Source organism: Odontesthes bonariensis, chromosome 17, assembly GCF_027942865.1.
Source record: "Odontesthes bonariensis isolate fOdoBon6 chromosome 17, fOdoBon6.hap1, whole genome shotgun sequence".
Lineage (NCBI taxonomy): Eukaryota > Metazoa > Chordata > Actinopteri > Atheriniformes > Atherinopsidae > Odontesthes > Odontesthes bonariensis.
The window spans coordinates 36,953,113-36,976,804 of NC_134522.1; the positions used below are offsets into that span (position 1 = coordinate 36,953,113).

The 23,692-nt window shown below is 44.4% G+C and overlaps 1 protein-coding gene across 4 annotated transcripts in view; it reads right to left on the bottom strand.

Moving 5' to 3' along the window:
* The window catches only part of mipol1 (mirror-image polydactyly 1), a 129,557-nt gene that overhangs the window by 87,376 nt on the left and 18,489 nt on the right, over positions 1 to 23,692 (bottom strand). For all 4 annotated transcript variants that reach the window (XM_075448532.1, XM_075448531.1, XM_075448534.1 and 1 more), the window contains exons 3-4: positions 663 to 729; positions 286 to 329 (exon numbers count right to left, since the gene is read on the bottom strand). In XM_075448532.1, the coding sequence (XP_075304647.1) occupies positions 286 to 329; positions 663 to 729 (111 nt within the window). The remainder of the gene's footprint in view (positions 1 to 285; positions 330 to 662; positions 730 to 23,692) is intronic.

The window sequence follows — 23,692 nt, forward strand, 5'->3', positions numbered from 1 at the left end:
ATGGATGGATGGATGGAAGGAGGGATGGGTGGATGATGGATGGAGGGATGGATGGATGGATGGATGGATGGATGGATGGATGGATGGATGGATGTTTGGATGGATGGATGGATGGATGTTTGGATGGATGGATGGATGGATGGAAAGAGGGATGGATGGATGGATGTTTGGATGGATGGATGGATGGAAGGAGGGATGGATGGATGGATGTTTGGATGGATGGATGGATGGAAGGAGGGATGGATGGATGGATGTTTGGATGGATGGATGGATGGATGGTGTTACCTTGAGAGCAGTTGCTGAGGCCTGTGTTCAGGCTGATCTCTGGTCTGTAAAACACAGGATTTGAGTTAGAGAGTAAACGTGAAGTGAGGCCTTATTCTCGGCTGAGCTCTGCAGCTACAAAGTGTTGCTGCTCTATGATTGGAAGGGACGTTAGTTTGTGACGCCATCACAGACACAGGAGAGGAGAATCACTTTACCTTACAGGGTGAACACGTGCCAAAAGCTTACAGTGGGCAGCGCAGTCTCTACTCATTAAAACATGTCACCCTTATCTCCACCCTCATCTCCACCCGTATCTCCACCCTTATCTCCACCCGTATCTCCACCCTAATACCGGGGTGGGAGCAGAACTTACAGACAGCAGGGCTTGCACCTACCTGTTGGCACTGTTGAGGCACTGAGAGGGCAGGCGCTGTCGCAGTTCCACATTGACTTTGGGATTAGCTGGCAGTAAAAGAAATAAAAATGAAAATCACAACCTGAACAGCTGAAACACTGTTACACTCTGCCAGCCTGAATCCTGCCAAGACAGCAAATACTTACAGATCATTAACAGAACAAACGCAGCTTTAAGGTGCTGTTAAAGGCAATTACTGGATTCCATTAACAAAGGCAGCAATCAGAGTAAGCTCAACAAGGCTAGTTAAAATGGTGGCAGGTCTCATATTAAACATCTAATCATTCAAAATGAAGCAACAAAACGCACACACACAGACCAATGTAACAGTAGAAGAGGTGGAAACAAATCCCAGCTCCCTCACTATTAGCACTCAGTGCAGCCATGACACCGTGGATGATCACTTCTGGATAATCAAGACTTTAAACAGCAGCAACTGAAGGCTTTGTGTGCTCTTCTGTTCTTACACTGGCAGCAGTGTTTTCCAGGATTACCCATCTGTTTCATGTGAAGCAGTGGACTTCCATCTGTGTGGTGGGTGACTCTCTGCCTCACTCACAGGTGAAATGGTCCATGCGAGCACTCTGACTTCATCTTTAACGTTGCAAAGAAAAAGATTTCTGACCCTTATGAAGGCTGCAGCCATGCCACACAATAGATACAAACTGTGTAATCAACCAAATAGAAGATGCTCAGAAGATTAGTTCTTCATAAATCAGTAAAGAGAGAAAACACGACTGACAGGCCGTTCTGCACGAATCCTCGGCGTTCAACCACAACATCACAGGCCGAGCTGTTCTGGCTGCCAAACAGCTGAATTACAGTTAATACTGCATCATTTCTTCTACACTTGGAAACTTTTCTAATTTCCTCCTGTCCTCCGCCCCACCCCACCCATCCGTCTGCCTCCCCCATGGTTCTGATCTTCTTGTGGACTCAAAGCTAATTGATCACGGCGGCTCCTCTTATTATTCATGTACAATTACAGATGTGATAATGTGCTTAAATCCTTCTAAATGACCGTTCATGCCTCGTGTTCGCTTTGAAGTCTCGTCAAAGATGGAAAAATCTGCAGAAAAAAGGGAAAACACAAAGGCCAATCAAAGGAGCAATCTCCATGCACCAATCAGAGAAGGAGGGGGGAAGCAAGGGGAGGCGTGTGTCCCCCACCTCCCCCTTCTTTTTCATGGAATATTAACTAAAGTCCATTAATTTTTTAAGCTGTATTTAATACATTTTGTGCAGAAAGTTTTGAGCGGTGAGTGCTGGGTGTTCCAGCTGACTGCATGAATATTAATGACGGTGTTACAATGATTAAAGAGGCTTCAAGTCAAATCCAACACAATCCGCCTGTGATCCGCCCCGCCGTCACCACGCCGCCGCCATGCCGCACATGAATTTAGATACGGACATTAAGCCAAGGAGAGACACGACATACAGAGGACAGGCACACACATACACATGTATATTCAACAGAGCAGAGAACATACAGTAAATATGATGCCCAACATGCATCTGCATATAAACAGCGCAGCAGCAAGTGGGAGCTTCCATCCTGCTCCGTCCACCTGAGCAACAAACCAAACCCCTTCTTCCAGTGATCAATCATCAGAAATATGTGTCCTGTAACCATGGAAATGTTTGACTTTTGACTGCACAGGCTTCTTCAGACTTTTTTCATCATTACTCCTAAGATATATCTACAATCGCCTTGTAGTTGAATTGTGCTATACAAATAAACTTGCCTTGCCTAAGAAGTTGGAACATTCAAATATCAGTCAGATTTCAGTTGCAACCAATCAAATAATACATTGATCACATATAGTTGGGTCATTCCAGGTCAGTTGTGATCTATCTGAACTGCAGGGGAAGTTCTTTCACTCCAAACATTTGACAGTTTGTTCCACACTTGTGATTTACCCTGGGAACATGAACCAACTCGTTCATGGTCTCTGATGTCAGCTTTTAAAGCGGCGTCTGTGACGTGAAGCTGAATCACGCAGTGTTGAACGTTTTCCCTCTCCTTTGTCTTGTTGAAAGGGGAATCTGTACAACGGGGAACCAGTGCCCAAAGCAACAGTCGATTATCTTTTTGCACATGTTACAGCCACGTGTAAACATGGCTCATATTTACAATTTTGTTTAAAGGTTCAAAATGTTTCTAAATTATAGCTCAATCCCACTTAAAGCAACAAGTTTCAATAATCCTACCGTTTCTATGGAATTACAAGGCTGTTACGCGTCTGAATCCCAAGATGCATGCAGTTTTGCTCTGCTAAATTGTAAAATGCATTATAGGACTGTGCACATGTCCATCATTGGATGGTGGAAGAAAGCTTTATGTCAAATTGCTGTTTGGTTTGTCTCCATAACAATCATTGTGTAGTCGTCCTAACAGGCTAAATTATTCATATTTTTGGAAAATTCTGTTATCCGTATCACTAAAATAATACAGAGGCAGATAAAGTTATGCACCAACTGCCTGAAAACATATGCAGACACCTATTACTAGAATAGGTGACTATGAATGTATATTATATGAAATGTTATCTAAATGCGATTTACAAACATATCTATATCTATAGATAGATAGATATAAATATATACAAAATATATTTACATATTTAAAATATATATTTGTATAAATATATGTATATACAGTTCTTCTATCAGGCTCTTTATACCAGAGCTCAAATCGGATCCTGGATGGGATGAATGTTTGAGTAATAAACATGATTGTTCTGTCAGATTATGTGTTATACAACACATAAACGAGTATTTGATGGTTCTTTTTTTTACCGATACCTCCCCTGTTTGCAACATTACGCTCTCAAGCAGCATTTACCAATGTTTTTTTGTAGCATTACATTGGGAAATACACCCTTTATCACCATGCCTTATGAAAAGAAATATGAAAGGATGGCAGTTATGTTTGGTTATGTTATATGACAACCATCTTTAGCAGATGGATGAAAACATTAATGTTACAGATCATGTGTGAAAAGGGCTTCAGAAATGTTGGGAGGAGCTCAAGTTGTCAGCGGACATAATTAAGTCACAAACACTTTAAAGTTGCATGTAACCGAAAAAAAATAAAATCCTAGATGTGTTTTAGACAGACTTTCATGAGACTTTTTGGGGGTTTGAGGTTTATCAAACAGCAACTGATAGGGTTACTGAAAAAACAAAGTAACTTTTGACTGCGGAGTAGCTGCAGGGTAGCTACAGGGTAGGGTAGCTGCAGGGTAGCTACAGGGTAGGGTAGCTGCAGGGTAGCTACAGGGTAGGGTAGCTGCAGGGTAGCTACAGGGTAGGGTAGCTGCAGGGTAGCTACAGGGTAGGGTAGCTGCAGGATAGCTGCAGGAAAGCTACAGGGTAGGGTAGCTGCAAGGTAGCTACAGGGTAGGGTAGCTGCAGGATAGCTGCAGGAAAGCTACAGGGTAGGGTAGCTGCAAGGTAGCTACAGGGTAGGGTAGCTGCAGGGTAGCTACAGGGTAGGGTAGCTGCAGGGTAGCTACAGGGTAGGGTAGCTGCAGGGTAGCTACAGGGTAGGGTAGCTGCAGGATAGCTGCAGGAAAGCTACAGGGTAGGGTAGCTGCAAGGTAGCTACAGGGTAGGGTAGCTGCAGGATAGCTGCAGGGTAGCTGCAAGGTAGCTGCAGGATAGCTGCAGGATAGCTGCAGGATAGCTGCAGGGCAGGGTAGCTACAGGGTAGGGTAGCTGCAGGGTAGCTGCAGGATAGCTACAGGGCAGGGTAGCTACAGGGTAGGGTAGCTGCAGGGTAGCTGCAGGATAGCTGCAGGATAGCTGCAGGATAGCTGCAGGGCAGGGTAGCTACAGGGTAGGGTAGCTGCAGGGTAGCTGCAGGATAGCTGCAGGATAGCTGCAGGATAGCTGCAGGGCAGGGTAGCTACAGGGTAGGGTAGCTGCAGGATAGCTGCAGGATAGCTACAGGGTAGGGTAGCTGCAGGGTAGCTACAGCAGTGGTCCCCAACCACCGGGCCGCACAGAACCGGTACCAGAACGTTTGTATTTTTTCTTTTTTTTATTGATTATCAGTCTAAAGATGTTTTATTTTGAAAAGTGACCTTTTATTTTGAAAAGTGACGTCTGTGCGCAATGACAGTCAAGACGCTTGTGATAGGTTACCAGCAGTTACCGCAAAAATTTAGCCCACAAGCTAGCAAAAATGAGTAAAAAACAAACATCTTTGGCGAGCTTCTTTGGAAAGGGGAAAAGGCCCAATGAGGAGACAGAAGAAGAGCCTACAACATCTAAGAAAAAGAAAGCTGCATTTAAAAGAAAATATCAAGAGTCCTACTTAAAATACGGGTTCATCCCCACAGGTGATTCTCAGGCGCCGAGCCCGCTCTGTGTAATATGTGGTGACAGGCTTGCAAATGAGGCAATGAAGCCTTCAAAACTGCTTCAGCACATGGAGACCAAGCACCCTGCATTAAAAGAGAAGCCTTTGGAGTTTTTTTAAAGAAAAAAACATGAACAAGAAGGACAGAAGCAATTACTGATTGCCAACACATCAACAAATGTGAGTGCACTGAGAGCATCATACTTGGTGGCTAATCGTATTGCTAAGGCGAAGAAACATTTTACTATTGGTGAAGAATTGATCCTGCCCGCCACTAAGGACATTTGCCGTGAACTTCTGGGAGAGGCTGCAGTTAAAAAGATAGCACAGGTTCCTCTTTCGGCTAGCACCGTCACTAGGCGAATTGAGAATATCGCAGAGGACATTGAGCAGCAGTTGTTGGAGAGGATTAATAAGTCACTGTGGTACGCAATCCAGGTTGACAAGTCTACTGATGTTGATAACAAGGCGATACTACTTGTTTATGTGCGATATATATATCAGGAGGATGTGCAGGAGGATATGTTATGTGCACTATTGTTGCCAACCAACACCACAGCCGCAGAACTATTCAAGTCTCTGGATGATTACATATCAGGAAAACTAAATTGGTCCTTTTGTGTCGGCATATGCACGGACAGAGCTGCTGCCATGACCGGACGGCTTTCTGGTTTAACTGCTCGGGTTAAGGAGGTTGCACCTGAATGTGAGTCAACGCACTGTGTCATTCACAGGGAAATGCTGGCTAGCCGAAAAATGTCACCTGAACTAAACAGCGTGTTGAATGATGTCATTAAAATGATTAACCACATCAAAGCGCATGCCCGTAACTCGCGCCTATTCGAGCAACTTTGTGAGGAGATGGACGTGGAGTACAAACGCCTTCTCTTACACACTGACGTAAGGTGGCTATCTAAAGGCAGATCATTGGCAAGAGTGTTTGAATTACGAGAGCCGCTGCAGAGGTTCTTTTCAGAAAAAAAGTCACCACTGGCAGCATATTTCAGTGACAAGGAATGGGTCGCAAAACTTGCTTATTTGTGCGACATATTCAACCTGCTCAATGAACTTAATTTGTCACTTCAGGGGAAATTTGCAACTGTCTTCAAGTTAGCAGATAAAGTAGCTGCATTCAAAGCCAAACTGGACTTGTGGGGACGTAGTGAACCGAGGGATATTTGACATGTTTCAAACATTGTCTGGGATTTTGGAAGAGACCGAGCCTGAGCCATCATTCTCCCAGCTGGTGCAGGATCACTTGTCTTTGCTTTTAAAAGAGTTTGAGCGGTACTTCCCGACCACAAAAGACCCACGGACTGCGAAAGAATGGATCCGCGACCCGTTTGTGAACAAACCTGGTGAATCGAGCTTGTCTGCGCTAGAAGAAGATCAACTGCTGGACATTGCAAATGACGGTGGCCTTAAAAGTATGTTTCAGACAACAACTGTGCCAGTGTTCTGGATTAAAATCAAGGAGGAATATCCTGAGATCGCCCAAAAAGCATTGAAAACCCTGCTTCCATTTCCAACCTATCTTTGTGAAGCGGGATTTTCTGCAGTGACCGCATCCAAAACAAAACTGCGTAGTAGACTGGACGTACGGAACACACTTCGGGTGTCATTGTCTCCCATTACCCCCAGATGGGACCAGCTTGTTGCAGAGAAACAAGCTCAGGGCTCCCACTAATTCAGCGTAATGGTAAGTTGTATTTTTATGCACTTTATATTTGTTTTTATGCCGGTCGTATCATTTTATTTCGTCATATTTTTCCGGCACCCATTGCAGGCCGGTCCGTGAAAATATTGTCTTACATGAAACCGGTCCGTGGCGCAAAAAAGGTTGGGGACCGCTGAGCTACAGGGTAGGGTAGCTGCAGGGTAGCTGCAGGGTAGCTACTCTACCTCCTGAGCTACAGTACCAGTGATACTCTTGTACATATCCAACACTACATCTTTACAAAAATTCCTGGCTCCAGGACGGGTGGGTTGAAGTAAGGTATGACAGACAGAGAAAATTTAAAAAAAATTTGCTTCATTGTCACTAAGATCTACGGTTCTCATATTTATAAACTGAAAAAAAATTAAGTCAACTGAACACATAATATTTAGCCCCAGGAACCAATATCATATATCTATATCATATTGATATATTTTGTCTTACAGAAACCTGGCTGCAACAGGAGGATCATGTTAGCATTAATGAAGCAACTCCCTCTGACTGTTTAAATGTTCACGTTCCTGGAACCACAGGCAGAGGAGGAGGAGTGGCAGCTATCTTCAGATCAGGGTTACTCATCAGTCCCAGACCCAAGATTAGTTTGAGCTCTTTTGAATCTCTGATTCTTCCCATGCAAAGTGGAAATCACAGAAACCTCTTGTGTTTGTTGTTGTGTATCGTCCACCTGACCCTTATTCTGAGTTTCTGTCTGAATTCTCAGAGTTTTTATCCCAGTTAGTGCTGAGTACAGATAAAGTCATTGTAGTGGGTGACTTTAATATTCATGTAGATGTTGAAAATGACAGCCTGAATATGAACTTTAATTCTATATTGGACTCTATTGGATTTTCTCAGAGTGTTCACGGACCGACTCACTGCCTTAATCACACCCTTGATCTTGTGCTGACTTATGGCATTGAGAGTGAACAGTTAACAGTGTTCCCTCATAACTCTGTCTTATCTGACCATTTTCTGATAACCTTTGAGTTTACATTACTTGACTATACAGTTTCTGAGAAGAAATTTACGTATAGAAGGTGTCTATCAGAGGATGCTGTAACCAGATTTAAAGAATTAATTCCATCATCCTTTTCTTCACTGCCATGTGCAGATATGACAGAAGACGACTACCTAAACTTTACTCCAGCAGCATTTGACTCTCTTGTTGACAGCACTATAGTTTCAATGCGTACAGCACTGGACAATGTTGCCCCTCTGAAAAGGAAGGTAATCAGCCAGAAGAGGTTGGCTCCTTGGTATAATTCACAGCTGCGTGCTTTAAAGCAGACTGCAAGAAAGCTGGAGAGACAGTGGCGTTCCTCTAATTTAGAAGAGTCTCAGTTAGTCTGGAAAGATAGTTTAACAATGTATAAGAAAGCCCTTCGTAAAGCTAGAACTGCTTATTATTCATCATTGATAGAAGAGAATAAGAATAATCCCAGGTTTCTTTTCAGTACTGTAGCCAGTCTGACTAAGAGTCCGAGCTCTGCTGAGCCAGGTATTCCTTTAACTCTCAGCAGTGATGATTTCCTGAGCTTTTTTATTAATAAAATTGTTTCTATCAGAGAGAAGATTGATGGAGTCCTTCCCACTATTATCAGTGATGTATCATCAAGTACAGCAGCTTTAGAAGTATCTTTAGAACCTGATTTGTATTTAGACGGCTTCTGCCCAGTTGATCTCTCTGATCTAACGACAGCAATAGTCTCTTCTAAACCATCAACTTGTGTTTTAGACCCAATCCCAACCAGACTGTTCAAGGAGGTTTTCCCATTAATTGACACTTCCATATTGGATTTGATCAATCTGTCTTTGTTGACAGGATATGTACCTCAGACTTTTAAAGTTGCTGTAATTAAACCTTTACTTAAAAAACCTACTCTTGATTCAGAAGTGTTGGCTCATTATAGACCTATATCCAATCTCCCTTTTATGTCTAAAGTTCTTGAAAAAATAGTTGCAGCTCAGCTTTGTGATCACTTACACAGAAATAATCTGTTTGAAGAGTTTCAGTCAGGATTCAGAGTGCATCATAGCACAGAAACAGCACTGCTGAAAGTTACCAATGATCTCCTCTTAGCCTCTGATAGCGGACTTGTGTCTGTGCTTGTCCTGTTGGATCTCAGTGCTGCATTTGATACGGTCGATCACAGTATCTTATTACACAGACTTGAACATGTTATTGGGATTAAAGGAACTGCATTAGGCTGGTTTAAGTCATATTTATCTGATAGATTTCAGTTTGTTCTTGTAAATGAAGAATCCTCCTCACACACCAGAGTAAGTCATGGAGTTCCCCAGGGTTCTGTGCTTGGACCGATTCTTTTCACTTTATACATGCTTCCATTAGGTAACATTATTAGACAGCATGGCATAAATTTCCATTGCTATGCTGATGATACTCAGCTGTACTTATCTATAAAACCAGATGAACCCAATAGGTTGGTCAGACTACAAGCATGTCTTAAAGACATAAAGACCTGGATGACTCAGAACTGTCTGCTTCTAAATTCAGACAAAACTGAAGTCGATATCTTTGGACCTGAGCGTTTCAGGGAGAGATTGTCTAGCTATATAGTTACTCTAGATGGGATTTCCTTGGCTTCTAGTTCTACAGTGAGGAACCTTGGAGTTATTTTTGACCAGAACTTATCATTTGACTCGCATATAAAACAGGTTTCTAGGACTGCCTTCTTTCATCTTCGTAATATTGTTAAAATCAGGAACATCTTGTCTCAGAGTGATGCAGAAAAACTAATTCATGCATTTGTTACTTCAAGATTGGACTACTGTAATTCTTTATTATTGGGCTGTCCCACATATTCTCTGAAAAGCCTCCAGTTGATCCAAAATGCTGCAGCCAGAGTTTTGACGAGAACTAACAGGAGAGATAATATTTCTCCAGTTTTAGCTTCTCTTCATTGGCTCCCTGTTAAATTCAGAATAGAATTTAAGATTCTTCAGCTCACATATAAAGCTCTTAATGACCGAGCTCCATCATATCTTAAAGATCTCATTGTAAGATATTTTCCTAACAGAGCACTTCGTTCCCAAACTGCAGGTTTACTTGAGGTTCCCAGAGTTTCTAAAAGTAGAATGGGAGGCAGAGCCTTCAGTTATCAGGCCCCTCTCTTGTGGAATAAGCTGCCAGTAAATGTCCGGGAAGCAGACACCCTTTCCACTTTTAAGACCAGGCTTAAAACTTTCCTTTTTGATAAAGCTTATAGTTAGGGATGGCTCAGGTGATCCTGAAACATCCCATAGTTAAGCTGCTATAGGCCTAGACTGCTGGGGGGCCTCATCTGTCACACCTTTCCTCACTTTACTCTCTTTATGTATATGTGATATTATTGTGGTCATTAACTCGTGTTTCCCTGTTCCAACAGATATCCTTTGAATGGTGTTACAGTGCCGCCGCCGCCGCCGCCCCCCCCCTTTCTGTCTTCTCAAACCCCAGCTGGTCGAGGCGGATGGCCACCCTTCCTGAGTCTGGTTCTGCCAGAGGTTTCTTCCTGTTAAAAGGGAGTCGTTTCTCTCCACAGTCGCCTCAGGCACGCTCAGGCCGGGAGATTGGACCGAAAAACAAAAAGTTTTCAGTGCAATCTGTTGGTTTTCTTAGCTAGGAAATTGTTTTTGAATTGGCTCTATATGAACGAATTGGATTATTTTATGAATTATGATTATTATTAATTGAATTCCAATTGGCTTGAATTGGACTTACTATCTAAGTGCCTTGAGATGACATTTGTTGTATTTGGCGCTATATAAATAAAAATGAATTGAATTGAATTGAATATAAAGATTCTTCATCCAGTTTAACTGAAGAGTTCTCAACATGGAAAACAGGGTGAGTGTGACATCTAGAAGTAAGTTGTTTTATAGGTTTAATACTTTGGGATAACTCTTATGAATATAATTGTAATGAACAACTTCTTGAAAAAAATCCTTAGATTCCTCAAAAGCCTCTTTCAAACACGCATTACACCTTTTGGCTCAAAAAAAGACGTCTTTGTTGACCTGCCGCCCTTCTTTCTTGTAATTCACACATGCCAAAGAGGCGCCTCAGCCCCACATCGCTATGTTGTTTCACACATTAAGCTGGTGTTGCAGAATCAGCTGAGTGACGACAGTACCACCGTTAGATTGGTGAATGATGCTGGCCTGTGAAAACAAAGTTATTGTTGTTGTCAAGCATGCTGGATACAGAATGCCCTGTGTTGACTAAAAACAGGTGAATGTTACACTGTCATGTTTCAGTCTAATGCCCTGTGTTGACTAAAGACAGGTGAATGTTACACTGTCATGTTTCAGTCTAATGCCCTGTGTTGACTAAAGACAGGTGAATGTTACACTGTCATGTTTCAGTCCAATGCCCTGTGTTGACTAAAGACAGGTGAATGTTACACTGTCATGTTTCAGTCTAATGCCCTGTGTTGACTAAAGACAGGTGAATGTTACACTGTCATGTTTCAGTCCAATGCCCTGTGTTGACTAAAGACAGGTGAATGTTACACTGTCATGTTTCAGTCTAATGGCCTGTGTTGACTAAAGACAGGTGAATGTTACACTGTCATGTTTCAGTCTAATGCCCTGTGTTGACTAAAGACAGGTGAATGTTACACTGTCATGTTTCAGTCTAATGCCCTGTGTTGACTAAAGACAGGTGAATGTTACAGTGTCATGTTTCAGTCTAATGCCCTGTGTTGACTAAAGACAGGTGAATGTTACAGTGTCATGTTTCAGTCCAATGCCCTGTGTTGACTAAAGACAGGTGAATGTTACACTGTCATGTTTCAGCCCAATGCCCTGGGTGGATGAGCTCATGGACAAACTAGGCATAGCTTTTTTTCTTTCAGATTAGTGCTGCCAGTCTGCTGAAGTGGCGCTGGTCATCTTGTGTCTATTTGTATATCAGATTTCTCTACTGCGCTTTTTTTTTTCTGTTTGCTTTTTATTTTCAAGATGCTTTGGATGCTGTGTGGCTTAAAGTCTGAGGGAAGCCGAAATGATCTACGTTCTGAATTACTCACATCACAGAAAAATGAAAAATCAGTTATGAAAACAATCTCCATGTAAATGAAATCAGGTCTCAAAGTGATAAGAAAATAAGCAGTACTGGGGGCATGTCTGCAGTTGATGGAGATCAACACATCTCAGATGAGCTTTTATTAGCCACACTATACGGAATTAGTGTACCTGCTGATCCACACCGTCTTTCAGTCAAAGCTGGTAAACTGCCATGTGGACGTAAGGCACACGTTGGGAGTGATTCTCAACTGTCTATCACCGTGGCTCTGCACCAAAATAAATCCAGCGAGCGTCCACTGTCTGTAGTTACTCCTGAAACTTTGGTTCGCCATGGAGGTGTCCTAAAACCAGTTCTACTGCCTATTCTCCAAATGAATCCACAGTGTGTGGTAACTCCAGCACATGCACACAAAGTCTGCAACAACATGATGGGTAACTTGGACCTTATAATAATATAATATACTGAGCATAAATCCAGTTCTCTGAGTTGGAGTGTTGCCATCTCTGAGGAGGAGCACAATGCTAATCCACTTTTTCTTCATGTCATTGATCCTCTGCAGTTCAAGCAGAAAGACAAAGTTCTGCAACTGCTGGCATGAATGTAGGACACATTTCCACCATGAAGGCAGAAGAGTCAGCTAACTAGTTACTTATCCAAAGCTAAGTGTGAGTTTATCTACCGAGTGTGTTCACATGTGCTACTTAGCGCACCTGCTCCTGACACTCCCTGTGAAGTCACTATGTTTCTAGGTTACGAACACAACACCTGAATGCATTAATGCAATTTACTGGAAATTATGCCTTTACTTCCACCTTTCCAACAACTAATTTCATTCTATTTTGTTATCAAATCTATTTGTTCTGGAACCGCTGCAGCGGCTCAATTACCGCGGCAGGTCAAGCTCACTGCCAACTGGAGGAAGTGTGCAGATGGACAGAGGGAGGCGGCGTATCTGGACTATGATGGGGGCTGCAGGCAGGACATGAGCTGAAAAGCGGGATCCATAAAGAGAAGCATTTTCATTTGCACAGGTTCATGATAAATTATGGGACAACTATGGGAAACTAAATTAAATCTGGACACACCTGCTCTTTCCAAATGAAAGCAGTTGTGCTCATACTGCTGATTGGTACTTTATGTAATAATACAACTCTGTGCAAAGCAAATAGTTTTCTTTTTTCAACATTCTGTTCACATTAGCAGAAACATCCTCCCAATGCAGCAATGTCCAAGGTGGTTGAAATTAACATGTATCCACACACACACACGCACACACACGCACGCATTCCTGCACAGAAAACACCAGCTATTTGTATGTTCAAACAAACCAGAGCCAACAGCCCACCCTCATCTAACAATACACTGAGTGTGTGTTTGCATGTGTGTGGACCACCCACTCAGCAGATTAAAGACTGTTCACACAACTGTCTCCTCCCCTCTCTCTTCATTCTCTCTCAGCCCTGCTCAGGATTTTTTTTATCTTCTTCTGTCATTAAACTAAACCTTTCCCCACACGGTGTGAGTGGCTCTGTGGTTTGTGGTTTAATCAATATATATATATAGACATATATACATGTATACATGTCTATGTATATATAGATTTGTATGAATAATTTCAGGCTTGACTGTGTGTGTGTGTATATATATATATATATATATATATATATATATATATATATATATATAAATAAATATGTGAAGCATCGTCTTGGTCTCATGATGTGAAAATGTGAACAGCATGATGAGGAGGTTCTAATTGAAGCAGGAAATGTATTAGTGGATTCATGGATCAAACACCTGTTGTGAATTTTGCCGTTAAGCTCGGTTAGAGAACAGCAACCTGCACAAAAAGTACTAAAACATTAAACAGTTGGACATGTGCATTCAAAGGTTTACAGAAGGCCACTTTAAGTTCACCTGTAAAGGTTAGAATGCAGTCCAGGTTCATCCTAAAATTTCACCCGAAAGCCGAATATCCCTAACTTAGTGAGTAGTGCATATATCTATATACTGTATGTAAATGCATATATAGATGGGATGTCACTTCAGTGAAGGTGGAATGACCTAACGAGCGCTACCAGAACAGAAACTCTTGCAGACCCAGCTCTTCAGAGAGCATCTCCTACCCTGCACCTCCCTCTGCCTGCACTCCATCTCTGCACTGCCACCTCTGACAGAGCCTTATTCGTGGATTTCCTTCTGTGTAGCTTATTGTTAGCTTTGACGTTAGCTGTAATGTTATATCCTCATTTGTAAGTCGCTTTGGATAAAAGCGTCTGCCAAATAAACACAAGTTCATATGCGTGTAAAGGCAGATGAGCCAACACTTTTGGCAACACAGTGTGTCTATATACGTATGGAAAAGTTTGAGCACCCCTGACTATTTCCATTCTTGTCATTTATAAATTACTTCATTTTGATCTATGAAAAAACTGATGGACACAGGAATATTTCAGTAGGGAAATAAGGTTTATTGGGTTAACAGTAAATGTGCAATATGCATCAAAACAAAATTAATTTAGGCACCCCAAAAGAAACATCCCGTCTAGTAGAGCCTCCTTTTGCAGAAATAACAGCCACCGGATGCTTCCTGTAGCCTGGAATGAGTGTCTGGATTCTGGATGAAGGTATTTGGGGTCATTCTTCCTGACAAAACATCTCCAGTTCAGTTAGGCTCGATGGTTTCTGAGCATGGACAGCCCGTTGCAAATCATCCCACAGATTTTCAGTGATATTCAGGTCTGGGGACTGGGATGTTTTTTATGGAATGCTGTGCTCTTTTGCCGCCATCCATAACGGTGCTGGTTATGCCCAATTAACTCAATCTTTGTTTCATCAGTCCACAACACCTTATTCCAGAATGAAGCTGTCCAAATGTGCTTCTGCAGACCACAAGCTACTGTTTGTGGCGTGTTCTCAGAAACGTCACTCTCCCGTTCAGCTTTTCCTTGTGCAAGGTATGCCGGACTGTTGGAGGATGCACAGTGACACCTGCTGCTGCAAGATGATCTTGTAGGTCTTTGGAGGTGGTCTGTGTGTTGTTTTTGACCATTCTTTGGCCTTTGCCTCTGCGATATCTTTCTAGGCCTGCCACTTCTGGCTTTAACAAGAACTGTGCCTGTAGCCTTCCATTTCTTCACTATAGCCGCTTTCGGACTGTAGGAACCATTGGCAGTTCTAATAACCTTTTAATCCGTGAGGCCGTTTTCTCCCGCATTCGGACATACAGGAACTCGGGGCCATCTCCCTCAGTTCCTATAACCATTTCAGCTCCTTCTCCGAGGTCGGGTCTTTTCAGGGTTCCTTAGAACACATCTGATGGAGGTGTTTGGTGGTCGTAAGCTACGCCCCATGTCATGTTGTCAGGTTGAAATGTTTCCTCATACAACACGGACACAACCGGCGGGTGTTTAATAAGTTAAACCTCCACGTGGTCTCCTTTGTCTGCGGCGCTCTGCTCTCCTTCCTTCATGAAACCAAGAAGTATGGCCTGCGCTCCATCCTTCGTCTCCTGACTCTCTCTGTGAGCTCTTCCAGCCTCGATATTAGACGCCCGATGTGATCGTCCATGATTAATATCACCATCATGCAGACCATAAACACAGTGGCCTCCCCACTCTCCATATTAGCTTCTTGGTGGTGTTTTTTCTTCTCTCCTTACTTTTACCGGGTTTTGTTTTGTTCTGTTTTGTTGTTGAATGTGGCGCTAAAGTAACACGTCACTGACGCAGACGGCTGCGTCGCATCAGTCCTGACCTGGTCCCGACTCATGTGCGAATGCAGACTGAAACAGTTCTGCTGGGGAAGGGCAGTTATCAGAACCAAATTCGAGTAGGACAGTTCTGATAACTGCGTTCTTAGAACGGCTCTGTCCGAAAGCAGCTAATGTTCCTCACAGTAGATTCTGATAGCTGAAATCTCTGAGATAGCTTTTTGTAGCCTTCCCCTAAACCATCTTTGTTTCCAGGTCATTTGAGAGTTGTTTTGAGGCCCCCATGTTGCCACTCTTCAGAGGAGAGTCAAAGAGAAGGACAACTTGAAATTGGCCACCTTAAATACCTCAAATTCTCTAATGACTGGATGCACCTGTAATGAGGCTCAGTGCTTACTGAGCTCTGCAAACCAATTTTGTGATCCAATTAATCAGTGTTAAGTAGTTACAGGTCTTCAACTCAATAAAATGACAGGGGTGCCCAAATTTTTGCACGACGATTTTTAAAATTAGATTTAATTTCATACAACTTGCTATTGTTGCACTAAATGTCTTTGTCTGGAAAACACCGCAGTACTCTTTCTTCAGATTCTTCTCCTCACATATAAAGCTCTTAATGACCGAGCTCCATCATATCTTAAAGATCTCTTTATAAGATATTTTCCTAACAGAGCACTTCGTTCCCAAACTGCAGGTTTACTTGAGGTTCCCAGAGTTTCTAAAAGTAGAATGGGAGGCAGAGCCTTCAGTTATCAGGCTCCTCTCTGTGGAACCAGCTGCCAGTTTGGGAGGCAGAGCCTTCAGTTATCAGGCCCCTCTCTGTGGAACCAGCTGCCAGTTTGGGAGGCAGAGCCTTCAGTTATCAGGCTCCTCTCTGTGGAACCAGCTGCCAGTTTGGGAGGCAGAGCCTTCAGTTATCAGGCCCCTCTCTGTGGAACCAGCTGCCAGTTTGGGAGGCAGAGCCTTCAGTTATCAGGCCCCTCTCTGTGGAACCAGCTGCCAGTTTGGGAGGCAGAGCATTCAGTTATCAGGCCCCTCTCTGTGGAACCAGCTGCCAGTTTGGGAGGCAGAGCCTTCAGTTATCAGGCCCCTCTCTGTGGAACCAGCTGCCAGTTTGGGAGGCAGAGCCTTCAGTTATCAGGCCCCTCTCTGTGGAACCAGCTGCCAGTTTGGGAGGCAGAGCCTTCAGTTATCAGGCCCCTCTCTGTGGAACCAGCTGCCAGTTTGGGAGGCAGAGCCTTCAGTTATCAGGCCCCTCTCTGTGGAACCAGCTGCCAGTTTGGGAGGCAGAGCCTTCAGTTATCAGGCCCCTCTCTGTGGAACCAGCTGCCAGTTTGGGAGGCAGAGCCTTCAGTTATCAGGCCCCTCTCTGTGGAACCAGCTGCCAGTTTGGGAGGCAGAGCCTTCAGTTATCAGGCCCCTCTCTGTGGAACCAGCTGCCAGTTTGGGAGGCAGAGCCTTCAGTTATCAGGCCCCTCTCTGTGGAACCAGCTGCCAGTTTGGGAGGCAGAGCATTCAGTTATCAGGCCCCTCTCTGTGGAACCAGCTGCCAGTTTGGGAGGCAGAGCCTTCAGTTATCAGGCCCCTCTCTGTGGAACCAGCTGCCAGTTTGGGAGGCAGAGCCTTCAGTTATCAGGCCCCTCTCTGTGGAACCAGCTGCCAGTTTGGGAGGCAGAGCCTTCAGTTATCAGGCCCCTCTCTTGTGGAACACGCTGCCAGTTTGGGAGGCAGAGCCTTCAGTTATCAGGCCCCTCTCTGTGGAACCAGCTGCCAGTTTGGGAGGCAGAGCCTTCAGTTATCAGGCCCCTCTCTGTGGAACCAGCTGCCAGTTTGGGAGGCAGAGCCTTCAGTTATCAGGCCCCTCTCTGTGGAACCAGCTGCCAGTTTGGGAGGCAGAGCCTTCAGTTATCAGGCCCCTCTCTGTGGAACCAGCTGCCAGTTTGGGAGGCAGAGCCTTCAGTTATCAGGCCCCTCTCTGTGGAACCAGCTGCCAGTTTGGGAGGCAGAACCTTTAGTTATCAGGCCCCTCTCTGTGGAACCAGTTGCTGGTTTGGCTTCAGGAAGCAGACACCCTCTCTACCTTTAAAATCAGGCTTAAAACTTTCCTTTCTGATAAAGCTTATAGTTAGGGATGGCTCAAGTGATCCTGAAACATCCCATAGTTAAGCTGCTATAGGCCCAGACTGCTGGGGGGCCTCATCTGTCACACCTTTCCTCACTTTACTCTCTTTATGTATATGTGACATTATTGTGGTCATTAACTGGTGTTTCCCTGTTCCAACAGATATCCTTTGAATGGTGTTACAGTGTTTGTTGTCCCCTCTTTTCTGTCCTCTCAAACCCCAGCTGGTGGAGGCGGATGGCCACCCTTCCTGGTTCTGGTTCTGATGGCCACCCGTCCTGGTTGTGGTTCTGATGGCCACCCTTCCTGGTTCTGGTTCTGATGGCCACCCTTCCTGGTTCTGATGGCCACCCTTCCTGGTTCTGGTTCTGCCAGAGGTTTCTTCCTGTTCAAAGGGAGTCGTTTCTCTCCACAGTCGCCTCAGGCACGCTCAGGACGGGAGATTGGATTTGATTACCATGAATTGAACTGTATCACTGAAGTTCCATGAGATGACATTTGTTGAGATTTGGCGCTATATAAATAAAACTGAATTGAATGTAATAATCAAACTGAGACCTAAACTCAGAAAGTCTGCAGTGTCCTTTCCAACAGAAAGATGCTGCAGACTTTACACGAAAGATTTAATGGATGTGTAAAAATAAACCTCTTTCTTCTGCTTCACATGAAACAGAGGATCTAATCTTCTGCTGATAGGGGAAAGAAGAACTACCTCCAAGTGGACTCTTCTGGCTTCAACTGCATTTCTCATTTAGTCAATTTTATATTTATTTTTTAATCATCATTTTTGTTTAGTTTTTTATCCAGTCGATAAAAAACGGGACTGAATTCAAAAACTGAAGAAATGAATGTGAGCTAACTGTGTTCCAGCTCCACTGTCAGTATAAGGACAGGTGTGTCTGCCCTGTCAATGCAGCACACCCTTCCTCTGCTGCACTCAAACCACTGTTTTCATGGTTTCACATTCAAAGCGAGAGGTGTGACAGAGAAAAAAAGACTTCTACAATGAAAGGAATTCACAACTGTTGTATTCAGATGCCCTGCAGAATCTGACCCTCCTTTCTGCCTCATGTAACAGCCCAAACCACTAAACTACCGTAGGTGCTACTGAGAACAAAGAAAAAGGATTTCCTCCTCTTAGATTTGGTTATGTGTAGTAGTGTTGGACTAAGACCTGGTTTTACACATCAGTCCCAACATTGTGTGTTTTAAATTTTAAACATGCTCCTTGGGGTTAGCATGCAGGGTCCCTTCACATAAAAGACAGCCCCAGAGCAAAGAGGGATCCTCACAAAATGGTGTGGAAGACTTTCTGGAAATGATTCACCACCATCAGTGTAGTTTTCTACACTTAGCTAGAACATGTTTTTTTCCTTTTAAGGCTGTAGAAAGACCGTTTGCCTTTACACCAACCTGGTTCAGGTTTTTGTTCCAACGAGGACACACAGCCATGTGTCCAACAGAGGAAACCCTTTCCTACCCTTACCCTTCCTTACCCTTCCATACCCTTCCTAACCCTTCCTAACCCTTCCTTACCCTTCCTAACCCTTCCTAACCCTTCCTTACCCTTCCTAACCCTAACCCTAACCCTAACCCCTTCCACAGAGGAAACAAACTCAATCACTCAAATTCACTGTAATATCAGTTTCTATAGAATAACACAGGAGTTGTAGTTCACTGATTTTATTTTAGATAGTTATTAAATGGCAGGGTTTTAGACCCTAAAAATTCCCTGGTTACATTATCTGAAGAGGAAGTAACTTCTGCATGACCGAATGTTAGTGGTGGGACAAAGTTATTATTTTCTTGGTCACCATAGGTCATTATATGCTTTTCACCAAATGGGATTTTATTTGTAGTTTTTTTATTTCTCAGCCCCTGATACAGATGGAAACATGGCCGTTTCCAACGGGAGAGAAAAAGGTAGATGGGCATCATGGGGAAGTCTGATCACTGGAAGACAAAGGGAACGAGCCTGGAGCCCTGATGAGGACGCAGCAGAAAATATTTGTTTCACAGAAACATGGCTGCGTCAGATTCTTTTTCTCTGCCAGCTCAGTCAGTTAGCTGTGACTCCAGCACAGAGAATAACCTCTGGAGTAAGTTAATGGGACTTTAACGGGTTATTTATGGTGCATAAAGCCTAAATGCTTCATGAGAGCAAAGATGTACAAAACAATCTATAATAATGCGTTAGTTTGAGCTGGAACCATGATGGATAATAAAATCTGAAGTAATGATGACCTGATTTTATTCACTTTGGGACTCTTTACCTTACTGGATCATTTATGGACTCCTGTTCCATTCTCCACTCCAAAGATGTGTCCTCCTGCACATTTCTACACTGGAAGTTAGAGTGGGCCGTTGTTCCACAGCACGGGGGCTGTTGTGAGCATCAGTTTGGTGTTTAAGAGCCCTGACTATCCGGGCAGACAGAGACTGCAGACAGAGCGGTAACAGAAAGGAGGAGGATCACAGAGCTGGTTAACCTCTTAACACACACTGTCCCGTGAACGGGACGCTGACGCCATTTTGTTTACAAATTTTTAACGAAATTGATGTCATACGGCATGTACACAAACATATAATTGTAATGCCGCATACCGTTTGAAAGCTGAAACCGTCAGCTATCGTTTGAGCCCAACCACGAAGAACAACACTCTCCACAGCACTAACAGTAGTGTGATCTTCTCTGTATGTGACGCCATGGTATTTGCAACTGAAAACAATGCAATTGACACTTCAGGCATAAACCTGGAAGTGTTACCTTTCCAATGGTACCAAGTACATGCATGTATCTACAACCATGTGGGATCTCTGCTACTTTCAAGTTGGGTATGCCAATTTCGGAAATGAAGTTTGAAAAAGGGGGTGTGTTCTAAAGGGTTAACAACAGATGCTGTAACCCTGAACCTGGCTGCAGGAACAGCTCTAACAGCTCTCTGCTCAGCTTTAAGGCTACGGCTACACGAAAACGAAACGAGGTTTTTTTTGAAAACGGGTTCGAAAATTCTTGCGACCACACGGAAACGCGCTGCTGTCCAGACGACAACGATGAAACGATACAGTACACACGCCACTGTGTCACGCCACGCTGTGAGACAATAGAGAGGTGTTAAAATTGGCTCCCAGCGTCAACGTGTGGCTGACGCAAAAACGTTTTTGCTGTAACAATGGAAACGAAACGAGGCCGTTTTCAAACTTTCCCACTCTGGAACCCGTTTTCAAAAACTATCGTTTTGGGGTAGTGGGAACGCCGGCTCCGTGTGGCCGCGACAGCGAAACGATAAGAAAAAGTATCGTTTACAGTGAAAAACGTTTCCGTGTAGCCGCAGCCTTAGACTATCCGGGCAGACAGAGACTGCAGACAGAGCGGTAACAGGAAAGGAGGAGGATCACAGAGCTGGTTAACAACAGATGCTGTAACCCTGGACCTGGCTGCAGGAACAGCTCTAACAGCTCTCTGCTCAGCTTTAAGACTATCCAGGCAGACAGAGACTGCAGACAGAGCGGTAACAGGAAAGGAGGATCACAGAGCTGGTTAACAACAGATGCTGTAATCCTGGACATGTCACTGAGAAGGAGCGTCTCTGCACCCCAGATGTTGAACTGCTGGCTGTGAGCTTCTGTCCATGTTGTCTGATGAGAGAGTTCACCTGAGTTACCTGCTGACGCTGTGTGTGACATCATCAGCTGAGCTGTTGCTAAGCTACAGAAACAACTCCCCAAACCATTCATGGCCATCGCTGAAGATTTCTACTCCATCAAGGTATTTAGCAGATTACTTTCTTTCTGAATCAACTGCAGCCCTGGGCCGGTCTGGTTGAATAAAATAAGAAAGAGGTAAATAAACACATCAGGTTATCTCAGGATAACACTCAGAATGTGCTTCCTGTGTTGGGCAGCAGGCCCTGACTCACAGGTTGCTGCTAAACAACAAGCAGCTGCATCAAAAGCAATCTGCAAAATAAAGGCAATCTCCGAGCACACTTTGGTGAACGAGCAGCACATTTACTGTCTGATGTGAACAGTGCAGTGTTACTGCTTCTTATTGGTCAAGGGAGAATGACTGTAGCCATAGTAACACAATCACTCTATCACTAATCTCCAGCAGGCTTCATCCTCTGTGGTAACATCCAGGATCTAAGCCCAACACTTCACTGAAATCGTATCTGATCAGGTACAAAGTCAAAGTCCAAATCTAAAACTGTCCTCAGGACACATTTGGACACCATACTCTGTCCTGCTGTCAGAGGACAGAGACACATCCCCCCCAGAAGAACCAACACTGTCCAACTGGACTAAAGTCCAGGGCTGAATACAAAGAGCTTTCTTAAACACAATCAAGATGGGGGTACAAATGACATTGGTGTTTCTGTCAAACTGCCAACATCCTTGTTTGACAGTTCAAACAGCCGGTATTCAGGCTGGAAGTCCTTGGACTCAATCTGAATCTTCTAACTGATTCCTAACTGGGTGGGGTGCTCATGTTAAGGAAGATAAACTATTTCCCTCTTTCAGAAGAATAAAATCTAATTCAAAACAATTCAAAGCAAAAATAGCTGTATTCTTAATATTCACAATCAATTTAGCTTATTGTACAATGAAACTAGTTTTAGTACTGATAGGAAACATTCTAATATGTATCATGAGTGATTTACGCTGCTGCCCAACAGACGCAGGTCATGGCAGAGAGGGATTCCAAAAGCTCTCCTCCAGAACCTGTGTGGCTGCACTCGGGAACACAGGAATGTCCCGTTCCTGTGAAGCAGGGAGAGGAAGCAGAGAGAGGAAGCAGAGAGAGGAAGCAGAGAGAGGAAGCAGAGAGAGGAAGCAGAGAGGGGAAGCAGGAAGAGGAAGCAGAGAGAGGAAGCAGAGAGGGGAAGCAGAGAGGGGAAGCAGAGAGAGGAAGCAGAGAGAGGAAGCAGGAAGAGGAAGCAGAGAGAGGAAGCAGAGAGGGGAAGCAGAGAGGGGAAGCAGAGAGAGGAAGCAGAGAGAGGAAGCAGGAAGAGGAAGCAGAGAGAGGAAGCAGAGAGAGGAAGCAGGAAGAGGAAGCAGGAAGAGGAAGCAGAGAGAGGAAGCAGAGAGAGGAAGCAGAGAGGGGAAGCAGGAAGAGGAAGAAGAGAGAGGAAGCAGGAAGAGGAAGCAGGAAGAGGAAGCAGGAAGAGGAAGCAGAGAGAGGAAGCAGAGAGAGGAAGCAGGAAGAGGAAGCAGAGAGATTAAGCAGAGAGAGGAAGCAGAGAGAGAGGAAGCAGGAAGAGGAAGCAGGGAGAGGAAGCAGAGAGAGGAAGCAGGAAGAGGAAGCAGGGAGAGGAAGCAGGAAGAGGAAGCAGAGAGAGGAAGCAGGAAGAGGAAGCAGAGAGAGGAAGCAGAGAGAGGAAGCAGGAAGAGGAAGCAGAGAGAGGAAGCAGAGAGAGGAAGCAGAGAGAGGAAGCAGAGAGAGGAAGCAGGAAGAGGAAGCAGGGAGAGGAAGCAGGAAGAGGAAGCAGAGAGAGGAAGCAGAGAGAGGAAGCAGAGAGGGGAAGCAGAGAGGGGAAGCAGGAAGAGGAAGCAGAGAGAGGAAGCAGGAGGAGGAAGCAGAGAGAGGAAGCAGAGAGAGGAAGCAGGAAGAGGAAGCAGGAAGAGGAAGCAGAGAGAGGAAGCAGAGAGAGGAAGCAGGAAGAGGAAGCAGAGAGAGGAAGCAGGAGGAGGAAGCAGGAAGAGGAAGCAGGAAGAGGAAGCAGGAAGAGGAAGCAGGAAGAGGAAGCAGAGAGAGGAAGCAGGAAGAGGAAGCAGGAAGAGGAAGCAGGAAGAGGAAGCAGAGAGAGGAAGCAGAGAGAGGAAGCAGGAAGAGGAAGCAGGAAGAGGAAGCAGAGAGAGGAAGCAGAGAGAGGAAGCAGAGAGGGGAAGCAGGAAGAGGAAGAAGAGAGAGGAAGCAGGAAGAGGAAGCAGGAAGAGGAAGCAGGAAGAGGAAGCAGAGAGAGGAAGCAGAGAGAGGAAGCAGGAAGAGGAAGCAGAGAGATTAAGCAGAGAGAGGAAGCAGAGAGAGAGGAAGCAGGAAGAGGAAGCAGGGAGAGGAAGCAGA